Raw genomic sequence first — 12158 nt, 5'->3', positions numbered from 1 at the left:
CCTCTATATCCGCCATTCATTACCACTAACTGCCCCCAACTATCTCCGCTCAAAGGGAGTGAGTGAAATGCAAGAAATTCAGGATTCAAACAGAGTCCCGTACAGATTTTGACTAGTGATGTATACAAAATCGAAATTTTAAGAAATCTTAACGCTCGTAAATCTTAAAATTGTGAATTCAATTTCAAGAAAAGTGTAAAGCTATTACTTCTTTTATGAGCACAAAATACTTTGTGCTAATCTGCGTAATCAACGCCCACGCTCAAATTCTTTTAATTTTGTTGCTTGTTTTCGCAACTTTTTAAATTGTGTTAATCCAAACAACTAGCAAAATTCTGTTAAAAATTATCAAACAATTAATTGCATGCCTTAATTTTAAGCATGAATGTTATCGATTTTGTTTAAATAGCGTCAAAATTCGAAAAATAATAGAGTTTAAAAATTTAAAATTTTGACGAAAATCCGGTTTTTAGAATTGCCAAAACCGGTTTTCGGTAAAACCGAAAACCGGTTTTTCTCCGGTTTTTCAGGTTTTGAAAAACCGGTGTTGAATCCCCTAGTTATATAGGAAGTCAAGATTTGGCAGATAGGGGTTCCAGTCCCGGGATTTTTCGGGATTTAATTCCCGGGAATTCCCGGGAAACGGGATCCCGAAATCCCGGGATTTTAAGAATTGAAATCCCGGGATTTCGGGATTTTTCAATTTTTCATTCAGGATTGAAAATTCCTTATATTTTGCTTTTAGTAGCGGTTTTACATAATTTTTCGTTATATTAGTGCTAAGAAAAAGTTTCGATGAGCATAACCTGTCAAAATTCATTCTCAACTCCAAGATTAAAGCATCATGGGAATCCAAATTTCTTCATATGTCGTACATATATCTTAATCTTATAGTTCGCAAGTAAATTTGCAATACAAAATGAAACTAAAAATTTTCTAATTTGGATGTCCGATTTAAATTTGAAGGAAGAAATAAACCTAACCCTCGGTATAATTATAGAATCTGAAATCAGTTATGCTCAAAAAAGCTAACATGTTAGAAATATATAATTTCGAATTTTAGTCGAAGGCTGAATGAACGAGGTTGCTCATACATACATATATTTGAACTTGAAATTTGTGAATTGTCCAATTGTAGTTTTTTATAATAGTACACAAATAATAAACGTAAATTTATGTATGCATTTCAGGTCAGGTTAAAATCCTAGCAAATCGTTGATTAGTTATTTAAGTTTTCTGGAATGAAATTTTCAAAATTTTTCTTATCACCTCCCCAAGACAAAGGGCGGAAAATTAGACTATCACATTGCACCGAACTTTTACATTTACAAGCAGACACACCACTATATAATCGCTAATTTGTACTGCCATCATATTTATTTCGAGAAGGCCAGAAAATTCCATATGTTATAATAATACTTATGGATGCACAGATCTCTAAAAAACACAAGTATGCATGTGCATAAGTATTATAAATATGCTTATATGCTGTACTTTTTCGTATACCCAAATTTAACTTATTTCAAGTTATGAGGTAATTTTTGAATTCTGGGAAAAAATCCCGGGATTTCCCGGGATTTTGTACGGCTAAAACCGGGATTCCCGATTCCCGGGATTTAAAAAATCGTCCGGGATTGGAATCCCTATTGGCAGAATTTGTGAGAATTTGCAAGAATTGTATTACTTTTGTAACGTGGAACGTCTTCTGCCCAGCAGTTCCCACAAAATTGCCCAGCATAATTTTAACCATACAGTTCTTTATTTATTTATTTAAGTTCAAAGTCGCAAAAATTTATTTTTAATAAATAATTACTCAAACTAATAATTAATTAGATCACTTTCAATATTAAATAATATTACATGCACTGCACGCTAATTGTTATGCATTGAGTGATGCAATCAATTTCTGCAATAATGCAATTATTTTGAAACAATGGGAAATTAATTGAACAAAAGTACTATTTATGTTCACTTTTAAAGACACGGCGTATTTATCATGTACAAAAAATTTGAGGCATTGGCATGGCTGGCACTTAATTAAGAAATGGGAAAGAATGTGAAGTTCACATTTCTTAAAATATTCACAAAATTCGTTTCCATCTCCATTTTAACGGCATATTCGTCAATTTTTGTGCTATGTGAGAAAGAGAAGGAACAAAATAACGCCACCACTTTAGCGGACCAACCCCCATTAAAAGTCAGTAATTATTGATATTTAGAATTTTTAAAAAGGATGAAATGTGTACTTCATATTTGTAAAAAAACGAAAATCTGAATTTTGAAATCTGAATTTTGAAATCTGAATTTACCAACTTATTTCTATTCCCAATTTAAAAAATACCGACATATTAATTACTTACCATCTATTTTTCAACTAATAGCTGAACTATTTACAAAATGTTAAGCAATGGGAATTAAAAATATATTTATAATTTTTTGAAAAAGTGCGTAACGTCATACTTTTTCAAAAATTTCACACAACAACCGAACATCACTAAATCTTTGGCTAGTTTTTTAAACAATAAATAAGTCAATAATAATAATAATAACATAAAAATGACCTTAAACAATTACATTTAATTTTTTCCAATTTAAGAAATACTTTTTCATTTCGATGATTTTGAATGTCTTGAAACGTCGTAATGTCATTAATCACATTACATTACACAGATAATCCTACGTAGGTTATCAATCAAAACTGGCATCATATATTTAATATGTGTACCGTCAAGCGTAACAAGCTTCGAAAAGAAGCAAGTTTGATATAATAAATAATAATAATAATAATCATGCATCATCCTTGACATTGATGCAACTAAATTGCAAACCAGTACACGCTTTTGGGGGCTGGAATAACGTATTTTAAAGTATTTATAGCACCGACTAATTGGTCGAATTATCTGGGCGGAAATCTGTTCAGAAAAATAAGCGGGTTTAAAGTGTCATGATAAGTGATCTAGTCAACATTAATTGGCTTAACTTACCAATTCATTGAAATCATTTTTCCCTTAAAACACCCTTGAACCCTTGAAATTGGACAAGGTAATAAATCACAGTTTTATTTACAAAGTGGAAAATAACGTCGTAATAAATACATACCTATTTGCTCATATCCGACAAATAAACAGTAATTGCAATCAGTAATTACATCACACCTCCAATTATTGCGGATTCTACATGAAAATAATCTCCCATTTTTCTGCAAAATCAAAGATAATCCTTTCCACAATTTTATAGCTCGTCATGCCGAAACGTTGAAATTTGCACCTGGATTAAATCCTCAATTGCCATTATTTCACCCAAAAAAATGGAGAGATTGAAAGTATAAATGGAAATGATTCAAGTTGACGAGTTGCCTGAACTTTTGATTTCTTGTGGAGTTACTTTTAGCAGTGAATTTTTATCACACAGAGTACAATGGCCAGCAAACTCACAAAGATTGAAAATTATGTGATGTCTTAATGGATTTTGCATTACATGAATAATCTCAAATCATAAACAAGTTGATTGGTGTCTCAAAATTAATAATATAATTTTTTTGTATAAATATTTTTTTTAGAATTAATCAATACAACGATATTTAAAATCTATTATATAATTTTAAAAAGTCCGTCCCGTTAAATTTTCCGTGACATTCCAGCATTCTGATTGGCTGCTGAATTTCTGGCTCGGCCAATCAGAACGCAGTACGATTATGATTTTAAGTATGATTTTGAGCACGATTATGATTTTGAGTATGATTTTGAGTACAATTATGATTTTGAGTATAATAATGATTTTGAGTACAATTATGATTTTGAGTACAATTATGATTTTGAGTACAATTATGATTTTGAGTATGATTTTGAGTACAATTATGATTTTGAGTTTTAAGTACGATTATGATTTCGAGCACGATTATGATTTTGAGTATGATTTTGAGTACAATTATGATTTTGAGTATGATTTTGAGTACAATTATGATTTTGAGTATAATAATGATTTTGAGTACAATTATGATTTTGAGTACGATTATGATTTTGACTACGATTATGATTTTGAGTACGATTATGATTTTGAGTACGATTATGATTTTGATACACATTAAGAGAAGTCGATAAGCAACGTGTAAAACATTACACAGCAACGTTTACAAAATTTCATAGCAACGTTTAAAAAATTCCATAGCACCGTTTAAAAACTTACATAGCAACGTTACAAAAATATCATAGCAATGTTTAAAAAATTGCATAGCAACGTTTAAAAAATTGCATAGCAACGTTTAAAAAATTGCATAGCAACGTGTAAAAAATTTCATAGCAACGTTTAAAAATTGCATAGCAACGTGTAAAAAATTGCATTGCAACGTTTAAAAAATTGCATAGTAACGTTCAAAAATTGCATGGCAACGTTTAAAAAATTGCATAGCAACGGTTAAAAAATTGCATAGTAACGTTTAAAAAATTGATTAGCAACGTTTAAAAAATTGCATGGCAACGTTTAAAAAATTGCATAGCAACGTTTAAAAAATTGCATAGCAACGTTTAAAAACTTGCATGGCAACGTTTAAAAAATTGCATGCCAACGTTTAAAAAATTGCATAGCAACGTTTAAAAAATTGCATGGCAACGTTTAAAAAATTGCATAGCAACGTTTAAAAAATTGATTAGCAACGTTTAAAAAATTGCATAGCAACGTTTAAAAAATTGCATAGCAACGTTTAAAAAATTCAATAGCAACGTTCTAAACATTGCATATAGACTTTCTAAAAATTGCATAGTAAGGTTTAAAAAATTGCCTAGCATAAATTAAAAGTTTACCATTTGAAATGTAATTTGGTTCTGCCCGTCTTCAAGACGGGCTTGTAGGCTAGTTATTTATAATTTACGTTTCTCTAGATAGTCGAATCGTTATGCCAGATTTATATTTTCATAATTCATACAATTTGTAATAAATATAATTAGATGATATTTCTGATTGTATAGTAATGAATTAAAGTAATTTTATTTTCTCTATGCATTGCAAATTCTTATTATAATACCAATTTGTCCCGTCCTGACAATTTTTTTACCTCAGGATATAAAAAATACTCGTCTCGTTTATCCATCACACATTTCCACTCATCCTGAACGGTATTCCTCTGCAATAAAAATTGTTTCGATCCGAAGCTTAAACGATTCTCATTCTCCCTATTCCAAAACTCAGCTCTTGATTTTAACCAATTAATAATTCTTGTAAATTTTTCTCTTTCTTCTTCACTCTCAATAAACGTTTTCAATTTCTGTTTGTTTTCACGGTCATAGACAATTGTGTGCTCATCGCTTGGATCAAAAAGTATGAAAGCGACCCAAATTAAATTCTTATCCTCTATTAGGGAAGAAACCTCTTCCGCATTCGGAGTTCTGGTCGGACCTCCGAAAAAGATAAGTTTCTCCACTTTTAAAAACTGAGGATAACTTTGAAAAAATTCGGGACAGAAAGTACAATTTGAAAATGATAGATTTTTACAAGTAACGCTTGCCAAAGTAGTCACAGACATTCCACCGATCAGTAAATTTTCTAAATTTTGTGGAATTTGTGACATGTCTAAATCTTGCACATTATTCCGGTGAGCTTCATAGTAAAGATTTTTCAAATTTGGAAATCTATTCGGTGGAGTAACCAAATGTTCGAACAGCACGTCGTCAACGTGCCGAATATTTAGTGACGTCAAATGTGACGGAATCAAATTGTGAGGAAGGTTGCAATTATTTAAAATTAAGGATGAGACACTTTCTGTCTGAATGCCCAATTTGACCAAGAGGTCATCAGCCTGTTTCACACTTTGTACCGTGACCTCACCCAGGTCATGGTTCAGAATTACGTTCAATTGGTCACTTAAAGAAATTACGATGTTGATGTCACGCTTCCAAAAATTTGTATACCCATCCTTAGAAAAGAACAAAATGTCGTTTAGCTTATCACACGAAAGACGATCCATATTTCCTACAACTAGATATCTTTCAAAATACTTGAAAACTTTAAGTGAGACAAGGTCCGTCTTTATCTTTGTTTGTGCCGTCCATACTACATTCTCCAGGAAGAGAGATTCCAACAAATTGCAACCCATAAGTTGAAGTGCAATATTTCCAATGGTTGCATTTTTAATGACAATTTCCTTAACTTTTTTATCCTTAAGTTTTTTCGGGGGAGGAAACTGAATCTGGTCTTTAGGTAATTTCCACATGTTTTCCGAATCTCCATCAAAATAATATTGCGAAGGACTGGCTAAATCTAATTTATCGTCTACCTGTTGATATCCTGGGACTGAGAAGGAGGGTACGAAACAGAGGCCATCAGTAATTAGGGTGTCTTCCTTTGCAACTGGATCTTTCTTTCTCAATTCTTTGTGAATTTCATCCAGAGAAATTTGTGATACGGAAAAGGAAAAATTTGGGTGTTTCTGGAGTATATCGAAAGAACGGGAAAATTCTAAATTTGCACAATCCGTCGGAATTTTATACGATTTAAATACAGGTAAGATTGTATCTTGTACGAAATCTTGGATTCCATCAGCACCATCAATCCATTCAAATTCATATAACATTAATTTCTTGAGATTTCTCATTTTTCTCAGACTCCATAACCAATTAAAATTTGGTCTTTGTTTTAAATCATTATTTGAAATTGATAGACTCTCCACGTTAAAATAGTCCAGAAGCATTTCTTCAAATTGTGGCGGAAAGTAACATTGGGTAAATTGTAAGTATTCCAATGTGATTACCGACGGTATTTGACTCACCCAAAGTTCACTTGGGGGTAAAATATTGACAAACGCCAACTTCAAGCTCTTCAATTTCTTTGGTATGTGAATAAATTCAAAAGGTCGTCTACTGTTTGCTGTGATACAAAACTGCTCCCCTTCAAATTCTAATTCTTCCAGATTCTCAAAGCTTTCAAAAAATAGTCCATTTCCTAGTAAATTAACCGTGGTATTTGTCAAAACTAGCTTTCTTAAATGAATTTTTGAAAGTCCATCTAAACTAACTTCCACCGGCGGTAAAATGTAGTTACCATTCCTAATCAAATTTTGTTGCTCCATTAAATCAGCAAGCGTAAATTTAGGATTTAGATTATTAATTTCCACCGTTTTAAACGGTATATTTACTAAGAGCGAGATCAAATTAGAACTTGCTTCCCCATTTATATAAAAATGATCCTTTTCCGGATTAATATTAACGATTAAATCTGTCCCAAATTTTATATCGATGTGCATCCTATTTCTCACGAGGTGATTCATATTGTATGGCCAGGGAATGAAAAACATGACATTTGTTAGCATGAGACGTTTCAAGACGGCATAATTTAACAAACTGTCGCTATAATTTAGCTGGTGAAAGGTAAAGTGTTTCAGGTTCGGGTGAGGATTAAGATCTGGAGCCAAATACCAATCGGGCCCCTTGTTATGATGATCAGCTATTTTGACGGCAGACTTAAAAAACGAGACTTGGTCGGGATTCATATTTTCGCCATGAACGAAAAAATATTCCAAATTTTTAAACGGTTTCACCATTTCCATAATGGAGGATGGGTCCATTTTGACATGACGAAGCACAACTTTTGTAACGAGGAGGGGAATTAGTTTCTTATGGATGGCGATTGGTATTATTTCTGTGGATGTTAGGAATTGTTGAGGAGTGCCGTTAATTTGGAGCTTTTCTGGCGTGTAGTCGTAATAAGGCTGGGGTTTATGCAACTCTATTAGAGAAGGTCCAGCATACATGGAGAATAAATGTGATAGCACAGTTTTAGCGGATGGTCTAAGTTCAGGGTCAGGAGATGTCATTAGGGTGGGCAGTATGGCCTCCTAAAAAATAATGTTATATAATGTTAAATCTTAGTTATATTTATTTACTATTTCATTTACTACAATATAAGTTTAAAGTTGAGGGTACGATCTTACAAGGGAATTAAGAAAGGCATCGCCGCAGATTTTTAATTTTTAAGTGATTGTTGAGGAACTTGAAACGATACTGTATACGATTTTATTAATAAGAGTCTCCACTTTCCCCAAAACCACAAAAAATCCAAAATCTGCGACGAAACTTGTCCCGTTTCCCCTTTAAGATCGCATCCTCAACTATGGGACAGTAATTAACTAAAATTCCTTGTCTCACTTGAGGGGTTAATAGGTGCGGAAACTGTAGCTGGAATTGAACCGGATGCAACGGATAATTTTCTGATTCCATGAGATACGACAAAAATATTCCTGTAGCATCTTCCAAGGTGGAATTACAGGCTGCGTAAATTTCCGTTATAATTACACCCAACGCATAAATGTCGACAGAATCCGTATATTTTCCACCATCCTGCATTTATAAAATATTTAAATACAATCAATGAACAAATTAATTTCCTATCTCATTATCAAAAGGTTTACCATTTCAGGACTTGCATATCCTGAAGTCCCCACATGACTCGTTAACGACCCATAGTCCCCATCACTTTGTATGACAGCCAGACCGAAATCGCAAATTTTTACAACAGTATAACTCCCTTTAGTAAGAAGGACTACATTTTCAGGTTTCAAATCTCTGTGAATTATCTTTTTTTCGTGTAAGTATTCTAATCCTTTGGCAATATCGTGCATAATTACGCATCCGTCTTTCTTTCTCCTCCAGTAAGGAGTGTTTAACCAATAGCGGAGAGATTTCCTGTCTGCATACTCCATTTGAAGGAAAAGGAGACATGATGTAGACTTTGGGGACAGATTTTCATACGAGAAACCAAGGGGTGGTGTCTCAACCCAAAAATCCAAGATTTTTATGATACTGCTATCATCTAATTTTGACAAAATTTCTCCTTCACGTTTCGCTCTGTCAATATTTTCAAGGCTGTAAAAATATAGGGTGATTTTAATATTTTGAAAAAATTGAATTTTAACCATGTTTATAAATACCTGCAAGGAATCACTTTTATGACGGTCGTAATTTCTGATACGTAATCATGTTGTGGATTCTCTCTTGCTAACAGCTCCATTAATGGATTAATTTTTGTATTATTGAATTCAACCATTTTGGGACGCACTTTAAACATAGAGCCGAATGATCCAGTATCGAAGGAAAAATTCGATTCTAAAATTTCAAAATCTGTCTCAAATTTTGACGTAAATCCAGTGTTACTCATTTTGCTATTGCAAATAAAATAAATAATATAGTTTCAAGTTTGGATAATTCACTCTCAAGTGATTCATCAGTGTGAAGTCATGTCAAGTTACAGATTTGTCCTCCGTTGTTTGCTAACATGGATAAATTATTTGTTAACATGCATATGTATTCAGAATTATGTGTAAAACTACTTAGTTTGCAATATAATACACATGTTCAAGATAAGCATGCATATTACTTAAATACAGTGAGATATAAACACATATTCAGTAAAAACATTTCACAGATTTGCATGATCTCATTCTGGAATTCATGTGATTTGGTTTATCCAGAGTTAAAAAATTTCACAATGGAAAATGCATCGCAATTTTATTCTAAATTACTCCAAGAATTCGAAATCCTTCAATGGGATCCAGATAATGAAGGTGCGTTCGGAACTGTGTGCAAAGTTAAGGAACGAGTTAAACAAAATTCTAATCCAACAGTCATTAAAATAATTGAAGCTTGCAAGTAGGTTATGCTTATTTAAATATTGTATTTATTTTTCCGTCAGAATAATTGTGTCCCAAATTACTTTTTTTTAGCAAAACTGATTTCTCCGTAAATTATACAAAAAATCAATTCAACTACACAAAATATGCGAAGCGCGAAATAACAATTTTGGCCAAACTTGACCATCCAAACATACTTAAAATTTTAGAAGGGTGGCAAGAACATGTGCCATGTGGATTTCGTGGATATCCAAAGAAAAAAACACCTGTCAAAGGTGACTTTCCAAATTAATGCGTATTATGCATATACTTACTTAATGACCACATTGCATAATTACATAGGATCGGAAGGGGTTTATATTATCAGAACGGAGTGGTGTGACCAAGGATCGGTTTCCAAGTGGTTGAAAAGTGCGTGGCGTTGTGAGGCTGACGGATATAAAATTGCATACCAAATTGCATCTGGCCTGAACTTTTTACACGAACAGAAAATCATCCACAGAGATTTAAAGCCTGCTAACATTTTGCTGAAAACGGAAGGTGTCAAGGTTCTCGTCGTGAAGATATCAGATTTCGGCCTGGCTACCGAACTCAGAACAAAGATGACGAGTCGGGTGGGGACAAAATCGTATAGAAGTCCGGAATTGGTACGTTTGTCCGTATGAAGAATTTGTTTTTATATAGAAAAGGTTTTTAACTACAGAACAAACATGGTGGAATCAAGTATTCTGCAAAAGCTGACATTTTTTCCTTTGGGGTCATCCTCTTTAAAATTCTGGTTCGCTGTAAATTCGACTCTGAACTGGAGCAAGAATTTTCCTCCATGATGCATGAAGGTGTTAAGGAAGTTAATGATTTAGAAACCTGGAAACAAAAGTGGAAGCTGGCAAGTAAAGTATGACACTAAAAAATCTAATTACATCAGGGTATATTATAATAAGCAAAATGTACAAAAACTTTACCTGAAAAACTCTTTTTTCAGGACTCTGACCTAATCAGTTCCATGATTTCACAAAATCCCGAGAGAAGACCTGCTTGTGCTGAAATAATTTCAAAACTACAGGAAATTCCTGACATAACAAATGGCATCGTTCCCTTCGACACTAAACCGGAACATTTCGTTTACGAAGGGCCTGAGCTCGATTTGAATTGTTTTACTATCAGTAAATGTGAAATTTTAACTTTACTCACGCTTAATAACGTCTCCGTACAAATATCCGAGTTAATGAAATGTCTCGAGAATTGTGTAAATCTAAAATATTTGGATCTTTCAATATCGCAAAGGGAAAGTGGGACGGAGAAGGATTTGGGGAAGGATCTTCCTTACAGACCAGTCAATCTTAAGCATCTCACAAATTTCAAGCTGCATCATCTCAACAAATTATGCAATTCCGATTCACTAACAAATATTACGGAAATTAGTACAGATATTTTACGAAATTTACTATTTTTTGAGAGTAATATTTTCTCTCAAATTATATCTAACAAAATGACAATTTCTTTAAAGTTAAGGGGAGCAAATTTATGCCAGATTGACATAATTGAGGGCAAATTTGTCACATATTGTGAGTCTGCCTTTGATCTATTTGACGATTTACTTTCTGTCCAAAATTTTGAAATAATTCGTACCATGACGCCTTGTAAAGACTTGGAAAGACAGGGAGCAACATGTAGAGATGTCGAACTTTATAAAATGAATCAGAAATCAGTATATTTTGAAGAAGGAAAATTATTTAGCAGTTTCAAATTGCTTGTACGACTTTTTTTAAATGGATGTCCCAAGACTTTACAAACTCTGAATTTTAGTTACTTATCCAATTCCTTAAATATTCTCGTTCTAAAAGGATTTCAAATTAAATTTCCAGAAAAACAACAACCCAAAAAACTAGTACTTTCAATTCTAACTTTGGACGAATGTCTAATTTCAAGAGATTTTGTGGACAAATATGATCAAATTCTAGAAGTGGAGGTGTTAACTATCATCTCCTGTCAATCTGGAGGAGAACATTGCCGCAATTTTGACCTGGTGTGTTCCGTGCTTAAAACAACTTGGGATGTGATTCGATTGAAACCATTTTATTGGAATTGTACGAATAGGGAATTTGGTAAAAGTTTGATAGAAGAGTATTTTAAAGATGTCCCCAGAGGTTGTGAGATGATTGAAATTATTGGAAACAATAATGTAATTTCAGTGGTGAATAAGGAATTTGAGTACGAAAATGAATTCGCTGAATGTACAGCAATGGTGGATGAAAACTTTTAAAAATACATAATTATGTAAATTATCGCCTATGATTCTTCTCTTCAACAAGTTTGGTGAAGAGTATTTTATTTACTAATACATACATGGGTACATAAATGTATGTGTATAAATAATTTAGATGTATGTACACCCTTTTATATTTACAGTTACATTAATTTGGGAGAAATAATTTTAATTTTCAATAAACTAGAAAAAAACATGCAAGTGACCATACAATGTCAAGCGTTCCTTATATGTATGATTTTGTCCCATTTTGTCACGTCATAATAAATCGGAGTC

At 32.8% G+C, this 12158-nt stretch overlaps 2 protein-coding genes across 2 annotated transcripts; one reads left to right on the top strand and one right to left on the bottom strand.

Annotated features, from left to right (window-relative positions):
• Window positions 1-4969: 4969 nt before the first annotated feature.
• Window positions 4970-8686, bottom strand: LOC118438647. The gene is made up of 3 exons (XM_035859190.1): window positions 8399-8686; window positions 8136-8327; window positions 4970-7825 (listed from the first exon to the last, which is right to left on the bottom strand). Exons 1-3 carry the CDS (start codon window positions 8606-8608, stop codon window positions 5012-5014), a joined length of 3216 nt encoding a protein of 1071 aa, XP_035715083.1. The 5' UTR covers window positions 8609-8686; the 3' UTR covers window positions 4970-5011.
• Window positions 8687-10264: 1578 nt separating this feature from the next.
• LOC110859070 lies at window positions 10265-12071 on the top strand. Its single transcript, XM_035859272.1, has 2 exons — window positions 10265-10511; window positions 10599-12071. The coding sequence occupies exons 1-2, from the start codon at window positions 10440-10442 to the stop codon at window positions 11877-11879; spliced, it is 1353 nt and encodes a 450-aa protein (XP_035715165.1). The 5' UTR covers window positions 10265-10439; the 3' UTR covers window positions 11880-12071.
• Window positions 12072-12158: the final 87 nt, after the last annotated feature.

The sequence above is a fragment of the Folsomia candida genome, unplaced genomic scaffold, assembly GCF_002217175.1.
Source record: "Folsomia candida strain VU population unplaced genomic scaffold, ASM221717v1 Fcan01_Sc024, whole genome shotgun sequence".
Taxonomy (NCBI): domain Eukaryota; kingdom Metazoa; phylum Arthropoda; class Collembola; order Entomobryomorpha; family Isotomidae; genus Folsomia; species Folsomia candida.
Note: the sequence above shows the minus strand (reverse complement) of the source record. Positions and strands in the feature narration are given on the sequence as shown.